The sequence below is a fragment of the Heliangelus exortis genome, chromosome 24 (genome assembly GCF_036169615.1).
Source record: "Heliangelus exortis chromosome 24, bHelExo1.hap1, whole genome shotgun sequence".
NCBI lineage: Eukaryota > Metazoa > Chordata > Aves > Apodiformes > Trochilidae > Heliangelus > Heliangelus exortis.
The window spans coordinates 1,628,499-1,654,791 of record NC_092445.1 but is presented as its reverse complement, the minus strand read 5'-3'; the positions used below and the strand labels follow the sequence as shown (position 1 = coordinate 1,654,791).

The 26,293-nt window shown below is 47.6% G+C and overlaps 2 protein-coding genes across 4 annotated transcripts in view; one reads left to right on the top strand and one right to left on the bottom strand.

Annotated features, from left to right (window-relative positions):
• The first annotated feature begins 454 nt into the window (after nucleotides 1–454).
• Nucleotides 455–3,096, top strand: XKR8 (XK related 8). The gene is made up of 3 exons (XM_071768006.1): nucleotides 455–849; nucleotides 1,391–1,587; nucleotides 2,322–3,096. Exons 1-3 carry the CDS (start codon nucleotides 554–556, stop codon nucleotides 3,038–3,040), a joined length of 1,212 nt encoding a protein of 403 aa, XP_071624107.1. The 5' UTR covers nucleotides 455–553; the 3' UTR covers nucleotides 3,041–3,096.
• A 1,569-nt stretch (nucleotides 3,097–4,665) lies between these two features.
• Nucleotides 4,666–26,293, bottom strand: part of EYA3 (EYA transcriptional coactivator and phosphatase 3) — a 44,441-nt gene continuing 22,813 nt past the window's right edge. For all 3 annotated transcript variants that reach the window (XM_071768001.1, XM_071768003.1, XM_071768002.1), the window contains 11 exons: nucleotides 21,160–21,242; nucleotides 19,524–19,707; nucleotides 17,134–17,273; nucleotides 15,392–15,475; nucleotides 14,708–14,797; nucleotides 13,828–13,886; nucleotides 12,310–12,470; nucleotides 9,838–9,952; nucleotides 9,269–9,390; nucleotides 8,898–8,998; nucleotides 4,666–8,131 (listed from right to left, as the gene is read on the bottom strand). In XM_071768001.1, coding sequence (XP_071624102.1) covers nucleotides 8,051–8,131; nucleotides 8,898–8,998; nucleotides 9,269–9,390; nucleotides 9,838–9,952; nucleotides 12,310–12,470; nucleotides 13,828–13,886; nucleotides 14,708–14,797; nucleotides 15,392–15,475; nucleotides 17,134–17,273; nucleotides 19,524–19,707; nucleotides 21,160–21,242 — 1,220 coding nt within the window. In that variant the 3' untranslated portion in view covers nucleotides 4,666–8,050. The remainder of the gene's footprint in view (nucleotides 8,132–8,897; nucleotides 8,999–9,268; nucleotides 9,391–9,837; nucleotides 9,953–12,309; nucleotides 12,471–13,827; nucleotides 13,887–14,707; nucleotides 14,798–15,391; nucleotides 15,476–17,133; nucleotides 17,274–19,523; nucleotides 19,708–21,159; nucleotides 21,243–26,293) is intronic.

Genomic DNA, 26,293 nt, shown 5'->3' with positions numbered 1-26,293 from the left:
GGGTAGTCTCCCTGTGGACTTCAGTTTACAGATAAGAGCTGTGAGCTGCTCTGTGTTCCCGAGGAGTGTGCTGCCAGCTGGGCTCCTCATGGCACACACTTCTCTGCTGGAAAAAACACAGAACCAGTGACCCATAAGGTCTTGGTGGCCTTGCACAGCAGCAGCCTTGTCTTTGGCTTACAAGCAGACACAGGTGGGTTTAGTTCTTCCTTTGAAAACATAAACTTCAACAATTTTGGGCCATGGCTTGCACGTGTCAGTGCCCAAGAGGAGGCTCCAGTGTAAGAAGCTTGACTGTTAATGTTTTTAAAAAATTTTATTTATTTTTTTTCCCCAAATTGCTGAGCATAAAGAGCTGTTATTCCCTTCTGTGCTCTGTTAACTCGCATCCACTGTTTCTTCCTTCCCCGGGATCTTTCCCGCAGACCCCGCACGGTTGCTTTACCCCTTCCAGCTCTGCGGGGAGGGGCTGGGACTGACCTCAGAGTCAGGGCGGGTGCTGCCCGGGAACGGGGCGGTCTCTGTGCCGGAGCGGGCGGTACCGGCCCCTCTCATGTCTCCCCGGGCCGGCCCGCCGCGGTTCGGTCCGCTGCAGCTGGTGCTGGCGGCGGCGGGAGCGGGTGCGGCGGCCCTGGACGTGTTCGCCGACGGGTGGGTGGCTGCGGGGTACGCGCGGGGCGGGCATCCCGCCTGGGCCGTGCTGGTGCTGGCGCTGCTGGCCGCTGCCTCGGTCGCTACCCAGGCCTGCAGCTGGATCTGGCTCCGGTCCGACCCGCCCGCCCTGCGCCCCGAGGTGCCCCCATGGCTGCTCGCCGCCCTCCACTTCCTCCAGCTCGGATTCCTTTTCAGGTACGGGGCCCTTCGCTGTGACCCCCCCAGGAATCTCATGCGGCTCCCCCGGCCCTTCCGGACCCTCCCCCCGTCCTGTCTGAGCGGGGACGGCGCTCGACCCCCGGTATCCGGGGAACCCCTTGGGCGTCCTGGCGGCTCTGCACCCCCCACCCCGGTGTCGGATGTCCGAGGGGTTCCCGGGCAGAGCTGTGGGGAGGTCCCGGTGGCTGGAGTTGCAGCTGGAGTTTTCCAGGCGGGGCAGGGGCGATGGTGACCGCCCCAGAACCTCTCCTGGGCCGTTCCGGGAAGCGGCTGCGGCCTCCGCTCCCCCCAGAGGAAGTAACGCGGCTGCGGCAGCCCGGGGCCCCGCTCCGTTTCACGCTTGAGCTTCTCGCCGGGGTTGGGGGTGTCCTGTGGCTGCTGTGGTGTTTGGCGTGGGAAGGGTCAGGGCGGGGCGTGACCAGGAATTGGAGCATTTTCAGGTGTGGAGTGAGGGGTGTGAGGTGAGGGGTGCATCGGCACCCAGCAGCCCCTCACCACCTGTGCGGTCCCTGCGCAGGTGCCTTCACGCTTTGAAGATGGGCTGGGAGGTGTGCTGGGCAAAGAGAGAGGAGGAGGAGGAGCGGAGCCGCATGGCCTTTCTCTCCCACGACATCAGCATGCTCCGCCTCTTCGAGACCTTCCTGGAGAACACCCCACAGCTCACGCTGCTGCTCTATGTCATCCTGCAGACAAACAAGGCAGACACCTCCCAAGGTGAGGGGTCTAGGGCCAGGGGAGTGGGCTGCAGGCCTGAGGTCAGAGCTGGCTTGGGTAGGTCAGACCAGATGGGCTGTCTGGGGGCAGCAGGACACTTGTCTCTCCTTGATTGAAGTTTTCCAATGTCATTCTTCCCCATAACTCCTTCCCTTGATGTGACATACAGGAGGGAGAACTGTCCTGCACTTGGTTGCCCCAGGGGACTGTGCTGGGCTTGGGGTGGGGGGGTTGAAGCATGAGGACCTCTCTGGTTACTCCCCTACATGCCCCAGGAGAGTCTGAGGGTCAGAAGAGAAATCAGGATCCTGCTGGGGAGCAGCCGTGTTCTGCTGTGGATGTGCTCTGTGTGGAGCTCAGGTCACCAAGGATGTGCTTTGGTGCTGGTCACAGTGTGGGTGTTAAGTGTTACTGTAGTGAATCTGGGAGCCCAACCGTGTTCTGGTTGAGTGGAACCAGCACTCATCTCCAGTTAGTGCGGGATGGGGGGATTCTCTGGCCAGCAAGTCAGCTCTGCAGAGCTGCTTGGTCCTGGTGCTTCTTCCCCATCTGCTGGGCAGGGCTGGGCACCAGCATCCTCCTTGGGGGGGCAGGAGGCTGAGGAAGAGGAGCAGGTGCTGAGGCTTTAACCCCTGCATCTGCTTTGTTACCTGGGGGAATGTCAGGCAGGGGAAGGTTTGAGCTGGACTGGGCCCCCACCCTCTGTCCTCAGCATCTCCACTGCTTATTTGCAGGACTGGGGATCTGCACTGCATTCCTCTGTGTGACTTGGTCTCTGCTGGATTACCACCAGTCCCTGCGCTCCTTCTTGCAGGACAAATACCAGCTGAGCTGGGGCTCTTCTGTTGTCTACTTCCTGTGGAACCTTTTCCTCGTCTGCCCCCGCGTCCTCGCCGTTGCTCTCTTTGCCCTGCTCTGGCCCTATGGTGTGGCTGTCCACTTCCCACTCGTGTGGCTGGCCATGTTCCTCTGGGTCAGCCTGCAGGGCACGGATTTCATGGAGTCACCAGGCCCTGAGCAGCTCTACCGGGCCATGGTGGCTGTGATCCTCTACTTCAGCTGGTTCAACGTGGCAGAGGGGAGAACGCTGTCCCGCAGCATCATCTATCACAGCTTCATCCTGGTGGACAGCACGCTGCTGGTCCTGGCCTGGCTCTGGGGCTGTGCTCCCTCTGATGAACACTCCTACCTTGTCCCCGTGGTCTCTGCTGCATTGCCCTGCTACCTCCTGGGACTGGTGCTGAGAGTCACCTATTACCAGTGGCTGCACCCGAATGTGTGGGCACAGCAAGAGGGTGGCTGTGACGAGGTGGATGCTGAGGGCAGGACTGAGGGGCCGGGGCTCCTGAACAGGAGGATGCAGGGAATGGCCCAGATCCACTTCCCCATCGCCCGGCCCCGGGGCCTCCGCTCTCTGAACGGGGCTGCTGCTGCTGCTGAGTCTGCTGTCTGAGGCAGCTCCTCCACAGTGGCTTGGCACACTGATAGGTAGATTGGTTTTGTTTGTTATCCTCCTGTTCTGCTCCTTCAGGCTGTTGTTTTGGGCAGCAGGAGGGACCTGGCAGAGATGAGGGGAGAGGTGCAAGTGCTGAGTCTCATGGGCCACCCCACAGCTCCCACTGCTGTGCCCTCAGGAAGAGCCATGGTGTTCAGGCCAAGGAGGGAGGGTCCAGCACATTGTGGCTGCAGTGTCTTGTCAGCTTTTCTAGTTATTTATTACTATATTTTTCAAAACAAACACCCAAAAAAAAACCCAACTCTTAAAGGTTTGTTCTCTTGATACCTCTTCTGTGCCTGCTGCTGCTGCTTAGGGAGGTTGGTGCTGGGGCTGGAGATATTGCTCCCTCATTGCCCTATCTGGTCTTGGTAGTTCCAGCCAGGCTTTTCCTCCTTCTCCTGTTTTGCTGTTGTGGTCAAAGATCACCCATTATCACCATGAGCAGGGAGGGAGGGGAAAGGAGGCCAGGACTGCCCCGTGCTGGGGGGAGCAGCTGCCTGGTGTGGTGAGGTGTCTGTACCCTGAGAGGGTGTTGTGTGACAGTGTAGGGTGTGGGTGTATGGGTTGCTGTGCCCTTGCCTTGAGGTAGTGCTCCCCTCCTTCAGGAATGGGGAAGCACATTGTAGTGTGGATTCTCCATGGACAGAACCATTGGTTCTGTGTTTTTTTTACACTTGCCAGGACCCTTCCTGCCTTTCCCATCCTGCTCCAGGCTGAGGGGGGGAGCAGAGCTGGTGTCATGCTTGAAGCTTGGCTCAGGGCCTGGGGAGGTCAGGTCACCCCTTTGCTGCTGGCCCTGAGTGTCCCTTTTCTCCTTCAAGCAGCAAATGCTTTTTGTGGGGTGGGACTGACAGGGTTCAGTAGTGCTGTGGGACCCCTGTTCTCCCGTGGCTGTGTCCTGGTGTACAGTCACAGTGTGGCTCAGTGCTTCTGGCTTGTGATGGACATGTCAGGGTCCATATGCTGGCATCCTCACCCCCACTCAGGTGCTGCTCCTGAAGCCAGCACACAGCTGGAGTTGGCCCCTGCTTTCTCAGCCACTTGTGGTGTTGCTGTGGTCAGGGAAGGGCTCAGCTGGGCCCCCCTGGGCCATGTCCCAGCCAGGGCTGCCCCTGCCTCGGTGCTTGGGTCTCAGCCCCAAACACAGAAGGTCCTGGCTGCCCACAGGGCTGGCTCCTGGCCCTCTCCCCTCACTCCCTGCCCACCCCACCAGCAGGAGAGGGGAACCCAGATGTGGGGAGGGCAGGGGGATGCAGCTGGAGTAGCTGACAGGATGGTTTCACAGCTGGCCCGACATGATGCACCCCAGGCAGAGCAGCAGCAGGGGGGAGGGTTCCTTGTTCCTTGTCCCCAAGGAAGGGCACAGTTTGTGTGAGCCTGGCCCAGCACCCAGTGCCTGCCCGGGGACCACAGCAGCACCCAGGCACTGGCAGCTCCACTGCTGGCTCCCAGGGGACACTCCATGGGAACGGGGTCTCTGGCATGGGAACTGGCAGCACTGTCACCCTGAATTATGTCCCGGGCCCTCCAGGGACAGGGACTGACTGCAAGCGTGTCAGAGAACAGGCTGAAGCAGAGACTATAGAAAATAAAGCCTTTATTTTATTTTTTTTTTCCAGTTCATAACTCAGTTCCCATTACACAGACCACGAACAGGCAAAGGCTCTGCAGCAGCAGCAGTGCTGGGGGCTCCCTCTGCTCCTGCTGCTGAGGGGTCCTGATGCTTTTCCACCACTGCCACCCCAGACATTCCCCCAGGGATCCTGGAGGCAGCAAACATGAGACATTAGGCAGGGGTTTAAAGCCTCTGTGGCTGCAGCAAAGCTGGAGGGGAGGCAGAGAGCACCCAGGCAGGCTCAGCACCAGCCCAGGGCAGGGCTGGATGTCCTGCAGGCAGCAGGTTTGTCACCAGTTCAGCTACAGCCAGGTCTGGGGGTAATGGGAGAGCACAGAGACAGAAACAAATCAATACTTGGATAGAGATGCTGTTCCTTCCACGTGGGACAGGAAAGAGTTTAAATTCAGCCAGTAGAGGAAAAAAATAAAATAGCCAGGTCAACCTTTATTAAACAAACACAGAAATGTACCATCAACCTCCTGTTATAAAAGTACTTTACACACATTCAAGGCGACATTGTATAAATATCAGTATGAAATGCCACTGGCTGCAAGAGTTCCACATTCAGCTAAAATTTTCCAGACATTTTAACATTTCCTTAGAACATTTTGAAGTAAACACACACAAAGCAAAGCCAGCCAGCTGCCAGGCTGCTTGGTACCTTGGGTCCAGCACTCCCTGCAAGGGCCTGGGCAAAACACACCCCAGCTGCCCCACGGGCCAGCTCAGCTCTCCTCCAAGGTGCTTGGGATGTTAGTGAAGCAAAGGGCTGCTCAGCCATCCCGGATGGTGGGAAGTTAAGGCACAGATTTTAATCCCAAAATTCAGCCAGTCAAGAGAACAACATGGGCTCCAGGCTGGGACACCTCCTGAGCCCACTGACAGGAGAGCTTTTAATGGACTGGGGACCTGCAGAGAGATTCAGGATCCACCACAGACTCTTCTGCAACTACAGCTATGTCCTAATCTTCTGGTAACGTTTCAGACCCTGGGAGGAATGGGGCTGCTTCTCAGCACGGGTGACTTCCTACCAGATCTGCTCCAGCTGACCCAGTAATGACCCTTTCCAGGCACCCCAGACCAACTGGGCTCTTCATGGACCCAGCAGTAATGGAGCTGTAGCTCTGTAGTGTCTCTGCCTGCCCTGCACGGGGCCCACACTGCTGTGAAACCATCCCACACCTTCATGGGCTGTCCTAGCTGCGTGGGAACACCTGGTAATGCACCTGAGCTCTGCACATGGCAGAGGGGAGAACAGCCCCTGGGCTCCTGCTTCTCTTCAAACCACACAGCACAGCCCATCCTGTGCCTGGGGCTCTGCTGGGCCAGCAGCTGGGAGCAGAGCAGCAGCTGTCAGTGCAGCCCAAAGACAACCCCTCCTCTGAGCAGCAATGGGCTCCTCAGGTGTTTCTAAGAGGATGTGAGGCCACGTTGCTCACAGGCAGCAGCTTCTCCACAGCCAGTGTGCTCCTCAAACACAGAGCTCCTGGGGAAAGACCCAGAGCATCCACCTGAGATCAGAGCACAAAGCCAACACCGAGGAAGGACCTGGATAGAAAGCAAACCACTCCTGACTTCTGTGGCCACCTTGAAGGGAGAGGAATTCCTCTGAAGGAAGAGAAATTCCTCTGATTTTAATGTTTTGGGGGGTTTTTTGTTGGTATGTTTTTCTTCTTGTTTGTTTTTTTTTTTTTTTTTTTTTTTGGTTTGTTTTTTTTTTAAAGCCAAAACTGCAGCTAGGAACACGTGAAACAGAGTGCTCCGTGTCCAGTTCCTTAGCTCTGGGGATCCAAAGCCCTTGGTTCTAGGCACCTCCTCCAATGTGGCCCAGGGACAGAGACACTCTCAGGGCACAGCAGAGCACGTGCTAAGCTGGCTCAGCAGCTCCCCAGCACTGATGGAAATTATTCCTCAGTAATTAATGCCATGAAAATTAAGCAGCAAACACATTCTGCAGCCCGTGTGGGTCAGCATCCTCCCTGAAGCAGCTTGCTTTCAGACCCTGTGGATCCCAGCAGGGTGAGAGATCCAGAGGGGTTTGGGTGCAGCTGCCCATGCTGGGGCACAGATTTCCATCCTCTGTGCAGGAAGCACCAGGCAGCTGCTGATCTGGTGTCACTGGGGCACAGGGAGGAGGCAGATCCCACTGAGCCTGACCTGGCACAATCCCAGTGCCCTACTGGGTATTCCTGGCTGATGGTACTGCAGGTCACTGATTCCACCCTTCCTTGCTGAGATGGTACCATTAACACCAGTTTAACCATCACCCCCAAGGCCAGTGTGCTCCACACTGCCAAGTCACAGTGCCTTAGAAAATGAAGCCCCTCTTAACAAGGGTTTTGGGTCAAACTATGCAGTCAGGCTAATGCAAAGAATACAAGAAAAATGACTCTGATTCTACTAAAAGGAACTTAGTCTCACAAATGGAGTCCCAAAATCCAAGGTGAAGGTTGATAACCATACCTTTTATGTAACATTCATGAGCTTTTAGTTCTCTCAAATTATTCCTAGTCCAGGTGAGGACCCTGTTCTCATCTGAGCAGTCTGCAGTGGCATTGTGCTCTATCTAAAGTTCTGTTTTCCTTTAGAGGTAAAATCTGTGGGATCTATGGTTTGGGTCATGGATAGCTGGAATCCAGGGATCTCCTACTGTTAACAGGGCTTGTGCACACATTGACTACAATCCACCAGGATCAATTCAGAACACCAACACTTTCCAAGGAACCATATATCCCAGAAATATTTCCATCTTTTTCTATTTTCCACCAATCTCATGTTGAGGAAATAATACAAGGAAACTGCAATAAATTAACTGCTTTGAACACCCAGGGAAGGGGAGAGGACACATTTCACAGCAATAGAGGTATTTTTGACACTTTCATTAATATTTCCTATGAAAAAAAACCAACGTAACTTTTTGGCTTTGAGAGACAAGGGAGGTCCAGCTTTGCCAGTATTTTTCTACAAAAATAAGGATTTGTGTTTACATAGATTCTACAACTAAGCTGAATAGAAAGGAGAAAGCTCCTACAACCACTCCTGCTGTTGTATCACCCCCTCCTTCTGGAGACTGCCTGCTAGAGGAATTCAGCTGGTGCCTGTAAGTTTCTTCAGACAAGCTCCAGCTCTGCTGAGTCTAATGCTCCTTTATAGGACACCTTTGTAGCTGGCAGGGCCTGTGCTCCTGAGGAAATGACCTGGAGCCATGTTCTACTGTACAGTTTGCATTAGGCATGTTTTCTTCATCAAGCTGAAAAGTGAGTCCCCAAAAGTCTGAGATTTCTGCTGCCCCAGCAATGGAGAGGGCTTGCAGGAGGCTGCAGTCACACCACCTCTGCTTCAGCTTCTTACAGGAAGTCTAACTCAAGGGCTTGGTGAAGGGACACGAGGTCTGCATGATTTGTGATCCTCCAGAAAGGCATGTTGTGCTGCAACAGAGAGAGGACAGGCTTAGGGCTGGGATTTTACAGCCAGGTGGACTCAGCCAAGGTGCATCTGCAGGGCTGTGCAATACAGCACTACCTCAGCAAGTCATCTTCAGGAAGGACCTGTGCACACTGGCACCTGAAGCCTGTTTAGCTGCACGTGTTTCTGATGGTTGATGACTGCTGGCTGCTTTGCACCCTCACTTTTGGCTGTGAGCTGCTGCTCCACCCAGGAAAGCCCCCCCAGGGCTCCCAGGGAACCTGAGGAAATGGGAACTCTGGCACCTGGCAGGCAGTGTGAGGACTGCAGGTGTCCTGACAGTAATCTGTGCACTTTGCTGCCTTTAATGAGCATTTCTGAACAGCCTGTTCAGGCCTCTCCCAATCAAACTGTTTGCTCCTTCAGTGTAATTCAGACTAATTCAGACTAATGCTGGGTATTGATCTGTCTGCTGGCAAACAAGCCCTGACCCCACCTGAGCTTATGAGAAATCTCATGATAGCTGCAAGCTATGATCAAGACATGCTACACCAAGATACTGTTTTACAGGGACAAGATCACACACAATCTGAAACAACAGTAAAACAGAAACTTTAAACCCCCAAGAGAAAACCTCTGTTTAACCCAGTGAAAGATCTCTTGCATCAAAGGCAAACTTTCCCCCTGGCAGCCCTGGTCTGAAGAGTTCAGCCCTGGAAAAAGTATGCAGAAAAAGACTCCTGAAGTAACTTCCATTTGTATCAACCCACAGAAGAGTCAGACACCCACCTGCTTAGCTGCAACCTCTTCATCACGCCCATCTCCAATCACCACATAGGTGACTTTCTTCCCAAATCGTGCCACAATCCTCTCAAAACAGCTCTCTTTACCTGACAGGAGACAATTCCACTATAATGAGCCTTGGGCAGAGAGTAATAGAAGCCTGAACAGGTCCCTTCTCCCCAGTACAGGAACATTTTTTTGTCTTACTGGGAAGAAGATAATGTCCAGTTCACCATGTGAGGACAGAAGCCACTGCTATTACAGAGCCAGATGGACCACAGCAGCTGCTCAGCTGCAAAAATTGTGTTTTCTGTGTAAAAATTACAGCTAACCCAGAGCAGCCACCTCAGTGCCAAGTCCTCAGCATGACTTCTTACCTATTTTGGTAGCACTATAAATATTTTCAATGGGGAACACCTCGCCCAATCCATACAGGAGAACTTTGGCAAGAGCTGGCACCAGTTGAGTGGTTGTGATCAGGATGTTCACACAGTTTTTTCTAGAAGAAGAAAAACACTTGTTAAGGCATGTCTGCAGCCAGTGATGCTGAGGGCTGCTCTGGGCAGCTTGCTCAGCTTTCCAAAGTGTCATCTGCTTTTCTGTCTTACTTTGTAGAGGCTTTTTAGGCCAAAATTTTGATTTGAGGCTTTTGTTTGTTTGCTTTTTGTTTTGGACAGAGATTCTCCAGCAGAAATGCAATTTTATGAGCACAGTCCTATTGTGGGCAACTTCCTAATGACAGCTGTTGTAGCAGAAACATCCCAAAGAGGGGAGTTCCTGCACTTGGCTCTCAGGGACAAAGCAGTGACAAAGCTCCCAGCAGTGACTGCTGCTGTGACAGACAGCAGAAATATTCCATATGGACACAGCTGCAGTGCAGAACTGCATGCAAATCTAAGTGAGAGAAAGTCTGAGAAAGAAGTAGACACATTTCCAGTTTCCATACCTGGACTGTATGAGTAGCAGGGATTTCAATGCAGTTTCCAGCCAGGAATCTGTTAGCACTTCTATATCAGTCCTCAGTCGCTGCAGCTCCTCCCTCTTCTGTGGGCTAAGGAGGCCTGGAAGGCAAGGAACACGTTTTCCCAGCTGAGCTGGCAAGTCTAGCACAGAGCAAGCCATCACTCAACTTAACAGCTGCCTGTTCTGCAATAAATAACACAGAACTGAAGGTATCTGAAAGCTGAGACTGTGTTGGGGAAATAGGAGAAAGCAGCTCCCAGTGACACAGATGAGCCCAGACACCCACTGGTGTGCAGGGAACTGGGTAATACTTTAACTATTTCAAGCCATTTCTCAGGATATATGCAATAAAGAGCATTTCTCTTGTACAAAGCACTCACAAAAGCAGGTGTCTGAAGCCACAGACAGCAGGGGAAGGAACTTGCACAATCCCCCTCTCTGACTTCCTGAAACTTTTCTATTTCAACTGAGGGGAAGAAAGAAGAGTTTATGGTTTTTGGAAGAAGAGTTTGGCCACTCACAACAACTACAAAGATGTTGTGAGACAATGCAGGGAGAAAATTAGGTCCAAAGCCCAGGTAGAAATTAATCAGGCTTCTGACATAAAAGACAAGAAAGATTTCTACAAATACATCACTAGCAAAAGAAAGAGCAGGGAGAGCCTACACCCCTCTTAGAGGCAGGAGGAACCATGGTAAGGAGGGATGAGGAAAAGGCTGATGTGCTTAACACCACCTTTGCCTCAGTCTTTGGTAATACATCAGGGAGGGAACCTGGCCCCTCAAACTAGGAGACAGGGAGCAGAATGACACCCCCAAAATCCAGGGCAGTGATTTGCTGCACCACACAGGTCTATGGGGCTGAGGGGGTGCCCACCAAGCCACTTTCCATCACTGATCAGCAGTCCTGGCTGACTGGGGAGGTACCAACTGATTGGCAGTCAGTGTGACACCCAGAGATAAGAAGGGGTGGAAGGATGATTTGGGAAATCACAGGTCCCTCAGCTTGACTTCAGTCCTGGGGAAGCTGATGGAGCAGATCATCCTGGGCACTATTATACATGCAGGATAATCAGGCCCATAGTTTTATGAAAGGCAGGTTTTGACAAAGCTGATCTCCTCCCATGAAAAGGTGACACATTGCATGAAGGAAAGGCTGGTGGATGTTGTCTATCTTGACTTTACACAACCACAGCATCACTTCATTCTGCTAGAGAAACTGGCTGCCCATGGCTTGGATGGACACATGACTTGCTGGGTTAAAGACTGGTTGGATGGCCAAGCCCAAAGAGTTGTGGTCCATGGAGTTAAATCCAGTTGGTGGCCACTCACAAGTGGCTCAATACTGGGGCTGTTCCTCTTTAACATCTTTATCAATGATCTGGATGAAGGGATGGAGTGTACACTTAGTAAACTTGCAGACAACTCTAAGCTGGGTGGAAGTGTTGCTCTGCCTGAGGGTAAGGAGGCTCTGCAGAGGGATCTGGACAGGCCTGATGGATGGGCCAAGGCCAACAGTGTCAGTTTCATTAAGGCCAAATGTTGGGTCCTGGACTTGGGTCTCAGCAGCACCACAGGCTTGGGGAGGAGTGTCTGGAGAGCTGCCCAGCAGAGAGGGACCTGGGAGTACTGATTGACAGCTGAACATGATCAGTGTGCCCAGGTGGCCAACTCCATCCTGGCCAGCATCAGGAGCAGTGTGGCCAGCAGGACCAGGGTGATCTCACCCCTGTACTCAGCACTGGTGAGGCTGCACCTCAAGTGATGGGTGCAGCTCTGGGCCCTCACCACAGGAAGGGCACTGAGGTGTGTCCAAAGGGAAGGGTTTGGAGCATAAACCTTGGAGGAGTGGCTGAGGGAGCTGGGGATGTTTAGGCTGGAGGAGGCTGAGGAGACCTTACCACTCTCTGCAGCTACCTGAAAGGAGGTTGTAAAGAGGTGGGGATTGTTCTGTTCAGTGAAGTTTCAAGCCATAGGACAAGAGGTAATGGCTTCAAGTTTCACCAGGGGAGGTTGAGATTGGATTAGATAGAATTTCTTCACTGAAGGGGTTATCAGACACTGGAACAGGCTGCCCAGGTGCAGTCACCATCCCTGGAGGTATTTAAGAGTCCTACAGACATAGTACTTAGTGATATGGCTTAGTTAAGGACTTCTCAGTGTTAGGTTAATAATTGGACTCTCTGATCTTGAAGGTCTTTTCCAACCAAGAACAGAATTCTGTGATTCTCTTGGATACAGGAGTAACTGACCTCCTGTAGCCACATGTTCACTCACAGACTGCTCTGGTGGCCATTCAGTTTTGGAAGACTCCATGGAGATTTGATCCCAGTTAGCACTAGGGGAATGGTTACTTTCCACATCCTAAGATTTAAGAAAGCAAAAACTCTGAGGAAGGAGAGAGCCTTGCACCACAAACTCTGTTTGGTGTGACAGTGGTGTGGGTGAACACTCACCTCCAACATTAGTTTTGTATTTGTCGTAGGTCTCTCGTACCCTGCGGTACCGGAACGCCAGCTTTCTCATCCAGTCCACTCCCCCCTGGACACCAACTGAGGAGCTGTGGTTTGCATTAGTGCCAGACCCACTGAAGCCATCCGTGAAGAAATTGTAGTTGCTGTTTCAGAAAAGCAGATCTGTTAAGTGTGCCACAGCAGCAGAACCACTGCAGCTTTTCTGGTGGGGCTGCAGACTTGAGCTCTGGCAGCAGCTGGGAGAGCACCTCAGAGAGGGATTCTGCACAACCACCACTGCACCCCAACAGCAGAGACTGCTGCTACAGCCAAAACATACTCTGACACCCAACTACATCTGCTGCATGCTCTGAAATGCTGTACTGAAATGTACTGTACTCTTCTTTCACACCCTTCACTGCAAAACCTTCCTTTGCTCTTGGACTGCTCACTCCTCTGTGGCACAGAGCAACCTCCCCACTTCTCCTTCTGCAGTGATAAACCCCAGCACAGTATTTTCCAAACATAACATCTGCATCTTCACAGCTGCAGCTCCAGAAGGACATGAGCTGCTTTACCAGACTGTGACTGCACAAAGCAGGTCCTCCTTCACCATTTATCCTGTATTTCATTCTCCATGACAGGTAAGCACTTCTCAAACCTTTTCTTGAGCCAGCTCCTCTCATTAGTGCAGCAGAAAACCTACCCTCACCCCATCTGATAGTGTGTACACAACCAGCTCACAGGGGGATGTCAACCACAGGAAGACTTCCAAAGGTCAAGACTGTGAAGCTTGGACTGTTGGTTGTCCATTCATAACATGTCATTCAGCACACAGGCAACACGCAGTGGTGGACAATATAATTCACATTACAACTCTAAAAGGTCTTAAATGTTTCAGAGAAATAGCACCCAGCAAACAAACAGTGTTTCATCCTGTCCTGTTTTGAGAGGACCAGGATAGAAAAACCCTCCCAGGGACAGCACCAGCAAGTGCCAGGAGGTGCCAGGAGGTTATAGGATGTTGTCCCATAATGAGGAGCAGCTGAGCCTATGGGAGGTTGGGACCTAAATGAACCAATCCCAGTATTCCTTCCAGTATTCCCTCACAGTATTGCTTTCCATGGTACTCAGTATAAAATGGCTCCCAAGAGAGCCCTCTGTGGGATTTTTCCTGGCTGGTGTGCTAGAGGGGTTAAGGCCTTCCTGCTGCTGCCTGGTTCCTGCCACTGCTGCTCTTCCCCATTTCCTCCCCAGGGAAGGGCAGCATTTACCAGCACAGGTCACCTTCTACTTACTCAGGGTTTTTCAACTCTAAAGTCTTTCTCCCTTATTCCCTTCTTCCCTCTGGGAGAGAAGTGGGAGTACCAGAGAGCATTTGTCACTGCCCAGCCACTGTCCAAACCATGACAATCCCCTGCACAATGCTGACCTCCTTGCCATAAACCCATTTGGGTTCAAAGTTCACACAAAAACCAAATTATACCAGCTACACATTTGATGAATTCATCAGTACAACACCTTAAATCTTGGCCATTGTCATCAGATGCCACATCTTCTATGTGTACCTGGTCACATTCCTGTTAAAAAAAAAAAAAAAAGAAAAAGTCACACTGCAGTCATACTGAAATGTGCAGGTTAAACAAAGTGTGATATTAAACAATCTCCTCACTTTTCCCTACAGCAACAGAACATGCCACACTGCCTCCACAAACCTGTACAAAGCTTCCAATAGCTTTGTCTTCCAGGACTAGGTCTTACTTCTCAGCACCTACAGGCTTGCCAAGAATGGAATTTAAGTACCAAAAGAGTCTAAAAAAAGCATTTGTCTACAGCATTTTGAGTTGTCTGTGAAAAAGGAACTTCAACACCCACTGAAGAGGTTGGACTCAAAACTCACTTCTAATTTGAAACCCTTTTGCCATTTTACAAAACCAAAACAAAGTAAAAAATACCCCCAAACCACATTATGAGATCAAGTACTGATTTTATATTTCATTAACACAGTGGTAAACACTATCACTGACAGCATGAGCCCTGAGATGCAGGAGCTGTACTCCATCCTTGGCTTAGTCAAAGCCCCTTGAGGCCTGACAGTCAGGGAAATGCATCAGTGCTTACCAGTCCAGGTCACAAATACAAGATGGAGCAGAAATCACTCTTTTTATTCATACAGGGTCAAGTAGAAACCCATCAGAGAGCTCAGATTGCTCATGGCACTAGGAGTCTGCAGAATGCCTCTCTCAGAAAAAAAAAGCACCCTCAAAACTGAGCAACCACTTCAGTTTTGTCAGACTGCTAAGTTTCAGCATTAATCAGCTCTGAAGCACAACAGCCCTCACAAACAGTGCAGTGAAATTCCAACCAGGAGTTTTGCCTTTCAGAAACATTTGTCATGTACCTCCAAGTCATTGAAAAACAAGTGAGTATCAGCTACTTCAAAAATCATCTCCTCCATTGACAGACCTGAGCCAATCACTAGTGTTGGGTCCTGGCAAAACAAAGAGATAAAATGTAAATTCACTGTGCTTATGGATAGAAGTAAATTGTGATAAATCTTTCACCAGTTGCATTGAAAGAGGTGCCACTGTATTTCAAGCTTGATTTAATTCTATCTGCATTCAATGCTGAGAACTACCCAAATATTTTAAACAACTTGATTAAAAAGAAAATTACTAAATTCACATGCTGGTAATCTATTGACCCAAAATATAAGATTTTAGTGCTGCATAGACTGACACATTTTCAGAGGCAACACAAAACATTCATAAGTCTTCAATATATTTTGAAGGAGATAAAATACCTCCTTCACTATGTGTTATGATCTCCATAACTCCCAGTGATGATGATAAAAAGCTTGATATTTTAAGACTTCTATTGTTAGAAGGGAAGTTTTGTGCTGACTGTATCCTACCTCTGTATAAAGCCAAAATTCATCCTCTTTCACACCCCAAACTCCCACCAGGTTAAAAGTATCACTTTACACATTTAAGACAACATATAATTTCCTATTCCTTTTCCAAAGATAAACATTTAATTCCACATGATGGACACAATTTTAATTCCACAGAAAAGACCATCTTACCTTGCCATATTTTTGAGCATAAGACCCTGTGAGAAGTGAATGGAAGATTATGATGGTCTCATCCAGGTCCCAGAGAAACACTCGCTGAGTAGAGAACAAAAGCAGGTTAGAGCTGAGGTATTCCAACACTGAGCTACAATAAAGTAGCAAGTTTTAGGGTTAGTTTTGTGGCTAGTTGTACTGTGTTTTTAACACAAATGAACAGGAGTATTCATCTTCAACACTGAACACAATATTAATTAAACTCTTTCAGTTTAGTGCTGTGGAGTTTATAGCCTGCTACAGTGCAACTATATGCTCAGAGCAAGGCTCTCTTGGCCAAACTTCTTTTGCTTTTGTAACTCTAAAAGCAAAAACTTGGAGTGCTAATGAATTTTGTGAGTGCTGTAGAAATTTGTGATCTGGAGAGCACCAATAAATGACCTTGGTGTTTATCAGAGACACCTTTATTTTGATAAATAAGGGGGACTGGGCACCACAAGGAACAGCAGGGTTTCAGTACAGAAAGACTTTGCTAAGCTTGAGAACTTGGCCAACAGGACTACAAGAAGCTCAACAACTGCAGATGCTGCATGTGTGGTAGAATATCCCCTCACACTGGTCCAGGCTGGAAGGAACTGGAGGGTGGACACCACACACAGCATGAGACAGAAATGGTCTCTGTGGGTGAGGTAAACTGTGCTGGAGAACACTGCCTTCTGTCAGTGCCCAGCTGAGAGAAGGAAGATGCTGTCTCACCCTGCCTGGCACTGGGGAGGTCACCCTAGTTTGCATCCCCAGTTCCAGAGGTGTGTGAGGAAACCAGAGAGTTGCCAGCAAAAAGCTGCCAAGATATCTGTGGAGAGGCTGTGGGAGCTGTGGTGGTTTCTGTCAGCAAAGAGGAGACTAAGGGTGACCTAAAGCTGACCACAAATCGTTGAAGGGAACCTCACAGATGATGGAGACAAAGTCTTCTCAATATTGGCAGGAGGAAAATGGCCATGGAAAAAGAAGGGTAAATTTGCAGCTTGTGAGATCCCAGTTGGAGACACAAAACCTCCTTTCCCAGATAGATGTTGCAGTCCTGGGACAGATGACTGGACAGGTACAGGGTCTCCAACCTTGGAGGTTCTCAAGACTCAGCCAGACAAAGCCATGGTTCTAATGCTGGGCACAGGCCCTGAGCAGGAGGCTGTGGTACAGACCCAGGTGTCTCCTTCATTGACACCACAAAGATTCTGACAAATGTTTAAGTGATGATTGTTAAGGACCACTGAAGAACTCATTTGGGACAGTTCTGAGGTAACACAGGTCATGGGAACTTCCCAGATATTCTCTCAGCACCAGAAGGACACAGACCTGTTGGAGTGGGTCCAGAGGAGGGCCACAAAAATGATCAGAGGGATGGAACAGCTCTCCTGTGAGGAAAGGCTGAATGAGTTGCAGTTGTTAAGCCTGAAGAGAAGAAGATTCTGGGAAGAACTTGTGTTTTTTCAGTATATGAAAGGAGCTTGTATGAAGGATGGAGACATTTTTCAGCAGGGCCCACAGAAATAGCATAAGGGGTAATGGTAAACTGAAAGAGGGGAGATCCAGAATAAATGTAAAGAAGAAATTTTTTGCAATGAGGATGGCAAAACACTGGCCCAGGTTGCCCAGAGAAGTGGTAAATGCCACACTACCACTAGAGACAGAATGAAAGAGGATTTTTACCACTACACTGTTCTGCAACATTACCTGTATAAAACAAGATTACTACTTACCTCCAGTTCACTGTCCTGGGAGGAGGAGGTATCTGCTTTCCTCTTACCCCTGTTCTTCCCAGGCATGTTTTTTCTTGCCTGCTCATCTAGCTCTTTGCTTGCTGTTGCTCTTGGTAATGATGGACTTGTGGATGCATCTCCTAGAAGAAAGAAATCACACAGCTCTCACCCCTTCACATATCAAAACAAACAACAACATAAAGATTACAGCATTTGGCAACAAACCTCCTTAGCAAAGCATAAGATATTATCTTGAGGCAGAAGTAGCTGAACCCTTATAAGAACATGAAACATGATTTCTTTGTCCTGTTGCTTCAGGACAGCTCTGTCTCAATTCAGTCCAGCAGGACTGAGCTACTCTGCCTGTAGTACAACCCCAAAGACAGAGCACCCTCCATCCTACAGTCTGTAACCCCTCAGGTGTCTCACTACCCTTGAACTGCTTTATCCCTCAATTGTTTCTTTTAATGTTTGTTACTTAAGAGAGCATCAGAAACCCTTGGTCTGGAATGAGTGTACAAAGCAAAGGATTTAACAGTGCCTCTCCAGCTCAGATTTCCTGCACTACTCAAATGCTTGTTGTGTCACACTGCACTACACAGCTCATGGTGTTTCCACCTCTGTGTACACCACTCCCTCCTGTGTGGCTGGAAACCTTTGACCCACACTGAAACAACAGCCAGAGCACCAAATTATCCAGAGGTGTTAATGACAGAGATCCACAGTGTGCTAATTGTGAGACAGACAGAGCTCCACTGGGCTTCCCAAGAATTAGTGAAGAAAAAGAGATTATCTTGGTACTGGAGACACAGGGTTGGCCAAGCACCAAAAGGCCAAGGTTGGCCTATTCTGCTACTGGAAACAACACCATCAAATCAATACTTTATGACCATGATGTAAGATACTCTGTGAATCCTTTATTAACAGTTCAGACAAGAACTAACATCCCAGCTGTCTGCCTCACAAGTTCAGAAATGGCACCATAACTGTAGTGGGAAGGCAAGAGGGCACAGAGGACTTGAAAGAGCTTGAATTCAGTCTGGGCCTTGAAGACAAGACATTGAAATTCCTATGAAAATTCATGCAAAGTAGTAAACTTGGAGAATTCCTGAGAAAAATGGCACTGAAAACATTTAACGTTCCCAGAACAGTGCCTTGAAATAACAACTCAATTCCTTAGGTTTTCAACAACAAATAGTAAATTTGCATGGGTAAATCTGCTGGTTTTCACCCCAACTAGAGGTCAACTGCTTCCTGAAAGGGGAAAAGTCCTTGAAGCACCATGTTTCTTGATTGAAAACACCACAGCATGGTGGTTTGTCACCTCCTGTCTGTAGCATCCCATAAGACCAAAGTGAGGGAGGTCTGGATCTTCACTGAGTTCAAGAATTTTGCTTTGCTTTACTCATTGGCAGCCTCAGGTACTACTGATGGACTTAAGGAAGATGGAGAAGGCTGAGTGCTCCCCACCTCCCACAAGCAGCCTGGCACCCTGCCAATCTACAAGCAAGAGGTACATTGCAAGCTGAAAAACACCCCTTTTTCTTTTTCTTCAGTTTTTATTGCTGAACACACAGTGTGAGGGACAGGGACAGGCCAGCTGCCCACCTGTGGCACCTTCCAGGTTCCTGCACACTCCAAGTCTTCTTGCAGAGTGTGGGGGAGAGAAAGCCTTGGCATTGTACAAGCATTGTTCAGTATAGCCAAAACACTGCTGTGCTATCAGCACCCATTTAGCCATGAACCAAAACCAGCAGAGCTGCTGAAGAAAGTTAACCTCATCCTGGCCAGACCCAGGGCACGAAACAAAAATAAACGGAATCTTAGTGTTTTTTTTTTTTTTTTCTTTAAGCCTACCAATCTGCAAGAGGCAGCAGATTTCAATTTAAAACTGTCTGACAGAACAGGAAAATATGGTTTAGGGGAGAACTCTGTAGAGCAGGGATTGACAGATGGTTGGACTCTATGATCCCAAGGGTCTTTTCTAACCTGACATGGTTCTATGAGGGGAAGTGCTAGCAGGAGGTACTGAGACTGGGTATCATCAGCTGTCCTGTAGCACAAGTGAACACCCAGCCCAGACATATGACAGAATCAATGGTCCCTGGAGCTGCTGTTGGCAACTCTTCCATTTACCCCTGGAATTCCCTCTCCCTAGGGCATTCAGAGCATGTGGTAGGTGTCTCCAGACTTCCAATATGTAATTTTGGCTGGCCCACCATAACACTCAGCACACCAGTGAAACCAATCTGACAGTGGAATGCCAATGTCTGTCCAGGAGAGCACTCAGAGGTGCTGCAATTACACTTTGGAAAGAAGTTTTCCTTGTGTCTGCACACTGTGCTGGCACAAGAATTCTGCAACCACCCTGCTGAAGATGCAGCCATTACCTGAGGAATGTCTCTGCACTGTCCGTGTAGGCACCGTGGGGTTTGGTTTCTCTGGTGGGTAGGTGGATGCTGCAATTGCAGTGCTCTCTGTGCTGCTGTCTGCTGGTGCTATGACTCCAAAGCCAGGAGTGGGGTAACAGCTCTGGTACTGACTCTGGCCAAGGATCGTGTAGGTAGGATATTCCTGTTAGAGGGAAGGATTAGTTATGACAAGGCACTTCCTTCAGAAAACACTATATTGGTGACTTTTATGCTAGAATATGGCTGTTAAAGAGAAGCCCCAGCAAGAGCAGAGCCTGACTTCATGCTGTTCCTTTCTGCAGATGTAAGACATCCCCAAAAAGGACTCAGATCTGACTTCCCCATGCCCTCTGGGACAAGTTCTGCAGACAGGAGGCCAGCAATCATAGGGCCACTCCTCTGCCTCCTCTTTCTTCAAAAATGAATTAATTATGAATGTTGTGATAGGAAAAGGGGAGTAGTGCATGCATGCTAAGGCATCAGTCCTCTGTCTGTGGTCTGGAGCTTGTGATTTTGTCTCATGTTTTATTTTTTGATACCAGAAGTACTGACAGCAACAGAAAGTGGTCCTGACACTGGCTGAGCTACAAGAGCTGGGGTTAAACTGCCCTTCCTCATGTCCTGACTTCAGCATTTGCATTCACTACTTTGCATGTGAAAGGTACCCATTTATGAAGACTACTCACTCATTTAGCATAAGATCACTGAGCACCTGAAGCTGCACTTGAGGGTCTTAATTTCTACTGCCCACAGTGGCCCAAATGTCACTTCACACTCTTCTGGCACACTGTGCCCTCCCAGTCCCCTCAAAGAGCAATCTGGATTTGTGAGCCAGGTACCTTGGTCTGCACTACTGAAAGAAAATCTTTTTTCCCCTTGCAGCTCCAAGGAAGTTTATGTTAATGAAAGAAACTTTAAGAAGCAACAGCCTTAGTGTACAAGGATTTTTGTGCACCCATTGCATCTGCCACACTTCCTAAGTTCCTTTTCTGCAAAGTTGTGACATTGAAGGGTTCCTTTGCACTTCCAAATATTTAGGATGGCAGTTAACCACCAACAGTGGTTATGGTACTACAGCAGCTCACAGTCAGGGAGAAGGGCTCTGTGCTACCTGCAGGGCTTTTTGAGTTTGATTTATTCTAAACCATCAGAATGTAGCTCCTACTTTACTGGGGGGGGTTTGGGTTTATTTTTTTGTGGGATCTATTTTCCTTTTCTTGCTGAGGGGGAACAAAGGCATTTGAAAAACATCCACCTATAATACTCCTTGTAGGTTTGGTTCTCACAATAGATCTATTGTTTCTTCTCCACTATCTTTCTTGCAGAGGTCTCATCACCCTGTTTTAAGATTCCCCACACAATCTGCAGACAAGGACACAGCTTTGAACTGATGAGTTTGTTGCCAAGGCCAAAGGGAAAAGCTTCATGGTCAAAGAGACAGCAAGAGCTGTTTTGCTGACTTTTGAGTTACATTCTGAGTCCTACAACTCTAGTGCCCATTGTGTTCTATTTGAAGCAAAGCAAATATTTGGTCTTCCTTTCTTAGTTCTGAGTAACATGTTAAACAAAGGTGAAGCAGATGCTGCATGTAAATATAACAAGGAAGAAGTTTTACCTGTGAGATGCTGGCTACTGCTGATGTGGAAATATTGACAACGGTTGAGGATGTAGAGACTGGACTAGCATTGGTAGTTGATGCTGAAAATTAAGAATTACTGCATTAAATGCTTCTAGAAAAGCACCAGAAATGAGACCAATCCACGCTGTGAAATGAGTACTTACTAGGATTATGTGCAAGCATTTGTGCTTCTAGTAGCACTCTGCTTGTAAGAGCCAAACCAGAGTTGGGGTGTTTGGAAACCAGTAACATCTCAGTAGGGTTTACAGGGAAGGAGAACTGGCATGTGTTTAAAACCTGTACTTTCAAATGTTTCAGAAACCTTTTCTCCCATTGCCTCCTAAGGAATTGGAATATAATTTTAAAAGTTTCATATCTTAAGTAAAAATGTTTGGGATTACAGAAATCACATTATGATGGTCAATTAGTGGTAGTTGAAAATTACTCAGAATAAATCAGTGAAATGCATACGAATGCATTTAAATCAGCTCTGATAAAAATCCCTGCACTGTACTTAGTGTATTTAGTCTAATTAGACAAAAAATAATAAGGAAACAGTAAAAATATTTCAAGTTGCATTAAAAGGGTGCTTTCTACAGGAGAAAGCTAATGGATCTCCCCATATCCCTGTAAGACTACAACTTTTTTTTGAATAAATTCAGAAATACTTTGTCAGCAGCTTGTTGGACAAATTATTAGAGACACATAGTTGCTACTATGATTTTAAGATGTTTAACATCATTTATGTCACTGCATTCAGTTCTTCCAAAACACAGGAGAGGCTGCTAGAGCACCTCCTGGAAACAAGATCCATTTAGCAGATTCTGTGGTTTTACAGCCACAGGGCCACTTCATTAAACATTGCTCCACGTGGGGTTTTGGGACCCTCAGGAAAATGAACAAAGAAATCAGTGTGATGTAGTAAATCAGGTGCTACCAAGGAATATTTTGTTTTGCTGAACCTTCTTTCTTCAGACAAACAAACACAAAACTCACTTTTATATGATGCTTACAAAAAGCCTTGCAGAAATCTATAGTATTTCCTACTTTACCAATATTCTGAGAAAGGCCCTCACTTTCTGCAAATAACACCCAAAGACTGAAGAACTCAGACTCCTGAAGGCTTCAGTCATTCTATCCCAGGAAAACAGCCCCCACCATGAATTAATCAATGTATGTTGCAAGCACAGACAGTAGCTGGTGAACTGCTCCTGGGAAGAGGAATGGTTCCAAAATATGACTCAAAAAAGATGAAAACCAAAAGAAATTTCTCTTACAAGAGGTGCAGAAACACACAGTACTTATAAGACTTGAGAAATGTGAAGAGTGGCATCTCTCCAGAAGCAGAAATGAAGTAACCAGTCCCTGGGAATACCCTCAGAGATGGGAGCAGCAGTGTTCAAAAACAGATGGGAGAGAATTTTGGGGGGAAATTCAGAAAAAGGAAAAAAAGGCTGCACTGAACAGCAACAATGGTAATGAATATGCTCAAGCACCTCCAGTAGCTATGCAGCTACCAGAAGTGCAGCTGTGAGAGTTAAGGTACCCATCACAGATACTCACATGAGCTAAAGAACAGGAGTGTTTTTCCAAATAAAACTCCTTCCAACTATACATGCTACAGAAATTATCAAAGGCTGTAATTACCTTAAAAATATGTCAATTTTTAGGGCACTGCAAAGAGCAGCTCTCCAGAAAAGATCCGTGTTGATGCAGACCAAACCTGATGTGAAGCCAGATGAGATGAACTATCTAGGAAACAGATTATTCTACCCTCTCTCTCAAGACTATCATGGACAGCACACAGAAAATTCTCATCTGCAGTTCTCTGAAGAGGCTGCTTCTCCACTGAGATAGATAACAAAAGTCAAGAAATCACAGAAAAAAAGATTCCAAGAGCTGGGATTCTGGTAAAAACAGATTCCCTTCCTTCATATGAAATTCATTGCTTATCTTAACTCTGGTCTCCTTCCAACATTTCTTTTTAAATTACCCTTTATCTACACACTGTTACACATTAGATCTTTACAAACAGCTTCAAGTACACCAATTAAACAGTTCCTCCTGCACTGTGGTTCCTTTTACCTGTGAATGGGCCAATACCATGGAAAAATGTTAGACATGGACATGCCAAACAGGACCACTTCATGCTCTCAGGTTTAAAAGATCAGCAAACACAAGTGTTGCCTTGAAGCTGCCTTGACTCCTCTTCTCCTCTCTTTCTCCCTGACTTCCAGATATCATCCTCAGACCTTAGATCCCTGCCACATTCATCCCATTAGGTTTCCCTGCCACATTCATCCCATTAGGTTTTCCTTCAGTTGCTTTCAAAGAGGTTTCAACATGCTCAGTGTGCTGGGAAGGGAAATCACAATTAATGCCATTTTATGATTCATTTGGCTACTTTGCTCTCATGGGGAAAGAAGAGGCAAGGCAAGAACCAGTCATTCCTTCCACATCATTCCCAGTGTTTCCAGTGCTTCTCAGATGGACCACCATGGCCATAGCTCAGGTGAGTGCAAAAAGCAAAATTCTCAGGCACTGAGTGCATCCCTTTACCAGGGCTCAAATATTAATTACTTCAGACCAGCACTTGCAAATCAAACCACATCCATGCACTGAGACCTCTCATGGGACAGCAGCATCACATGGCTCTGAGTTACCCTACTACTGGAAAGAAAAGACAGATTTTCAAGAGAGTACCAACTTTGTCTGTCCTTCCAGCTCCTGCTCTCCACCCTTGCACCAGCCCAAGTACTGACCTGACCTCTCAGCAGTCTGCTTGCTAATTTCATGAAAAGGAAACACAGAAAAGCCAAAAAAGGGAGAGATTCCTGCCTGTTTGCAAAACGTTTTCCAAAAAAGTGAGAGCATTTCCACTGAAGCAGTAGTTTACAGAAATAAAAGTAGTAGTTTAAAGAAATGTATAAGCAATAGTTTAATGGAGCCTAATGGATATTTACTAGCTGACTAATATAGGTAGATATGTGCATGGCAAGGGTATATGTTATAATGGAATGCAGTTAATATGGAAAACTTTACACTGAGAGCAAATTATGGGATGTCTCAAGGTTGCTGCAGTCTGCAGAAGTGCCAAAAGTGAGCAAAACTAATTAGGGGGGTTTGGACTGCCACAAAAGGAATTAAAATGCTGCAGGTTATCCAAAGGACACAGTGACAAAGACGAAGATGACAGAATGACCAGCAAGACCACCTGGAGACTGTAATGAAAAGGGTGGCAACCTAAGCTGATGAGTTCTAGGGAAAGTTATGAATATTTTAATAATTTCTTGGGAAATGTATGAATATTTATAAACTATGTAAACAAACACCTGTATAAAAACTAAATAATCAGCTAACATCAGCATGCACATAAGAAGAGTGATCCCCTGTGTGCCCAGTGCTGCAATAAGAACACCTTGCTGAACAGTCTTCCACAACATTGAGTCTTCATTCTGCTTTCATGGCATCAACACAATTAAGGTATTTTTTCACACTTTCCAAGAGCTGCCTGAAGATAAACTCTGCTAAAATCACACATTCTCACAGCAGCACAGATCAAATAGTCTAAAATCCTCCTGCAGAGCAAGGCCTGACAGTGGCTGTCAGGCCACTGACCTCCCAAGGACCCACGTGCTCATTTGTACATCACTGGGAAATTTGTCAGGGATCCTGTTATGCAAAAGCTCATCTGACCCTTGGCAATTAAAGTTGGTGCTGTAAGACATTATAATTCATTCCAGCAGTGGGAGTACCTAGAGGAGAGTTATGTTTGCAGGAAGGTAGCACCTCCAGTGCAGTATTATTCGTGTTATGAACATAAAAAGTAAATTAGGGATAAACATTACCCTGGGCCATAAATAAACATTACTGCCATACTGACCCAAGTACCATGACACACTGCAGGGCCTTCCTGCCAGTGAAAGATATGCTAAACCCCCACTTATTGCCAATTTTAAGAGTTATTCCCCTTTCCTTGGAACTCATTAGACCAACATCTGGATACGACACTCAGTTTGGGGCCTCAAGTGCAAGAAAAGTGGTGATAAAATTCAGCAGGTCTGGCAAAGATCCACCAAAACTGCCAAGCACCTGGAGCATGTGGCCTGTGAGACAGTGGGATTGTCCAGCCTGGAGAAGGCTTTGGGGGACCTGACAGCAACCTGCTGGTACCTGCATGGAGGTTCTCAACAAGACAGAGCCAGGATCTTTCTTCAGGTGCTCAGCAGGAGAAGGAGAGAAACAGTTATGATGTGGAAGAGGGGATGCTCTGAGCTGACAAAAATATTTCACCATGATGACAGGCACTGGAATTGGTAAAAACTCCACCCTCAGAGGTTTTTGAGACTCAAGTGGATAAAGCCCTGTTCTGGATTCAGTGTCAACTCTTCTTTAATCAGGAGGTTGAACTAAAGACCTCATGAGGTCCCTGAATCATTCTACGAAAATATCACACAAGAAGTAGATTAAAAATTACTGAAGTGATTTTCAAAAACTATAGAGACAAATTTTCACAATTCACCACGCAAATACAAATGGCAAAAATCCTGCCTAGCAAAGAAGTATCAATTTGCACATGTTTTCCATAAACAACAACATTATATTATTCAACTAAGTGGCACATTTACTCCTACAAATTCTTTGGAAACTGGTGAAATTCAGCACCTGGTTTCTTGGATGTGGTACTTTCAGTTGGAACATTGGCAGGGAAGTTTTATACTGAGAAATTCACTTTCTAGCAGATCTATAAAAGCCACCTACCCCGAGAAGGAACTTTAAAAAAAAAATGAAATTAAAACAATCCAGTGCCAGGGTATTTCCTGACATCCAGCTAAAGATCACTAACAGAGAGCTTAAGCTGCAAGAGCTTTCCCATTAAAGGCATGCAAGAATACATTTAATTTCCTCTCCCCATTTGCTCTTCACCCTGTTAAGTCCATCAGCATGGCACCAACAAGCCAGCCTGGTGCATACAGAGGTATGTAGCAAATACAAAACTAAACACATAAACACACACAGAGAAAAAAGGGAAAGCATGAAGGACCATGCACAAACTAAGAACACACGTGCAAGCCTCTCTATTTGTGGGATCTGGACTCAATTAGGTGTAGAGAGATGCAGATAAAAAACC

Excerpts from the sequence above, each read along its gene's own strand:
- XKR8 (XM_071768006.1), top strand. The coding sequence starts at position 554 with ATGTCTCCCCGGGCCGGCCCGCCGCGGTTCGGTCCGCTGCAGCTGGTG. Across the intron at positions 850-1,390 it reads CAGCTCGGATTCCTTTTCAG|GTGCCTTCACGCTTTGAAGA; the intron begins GTACGGGGCCCT and ends GTCCCTGCGCAG. Across the intron at positions 1,588-2,321 it reads CAAGGCAGACACCTCCCAAG|GACTGGGGATCTGCACTGCA; the intron begins GTGAGGGGTCTA and ends GCTTATTTGCAG.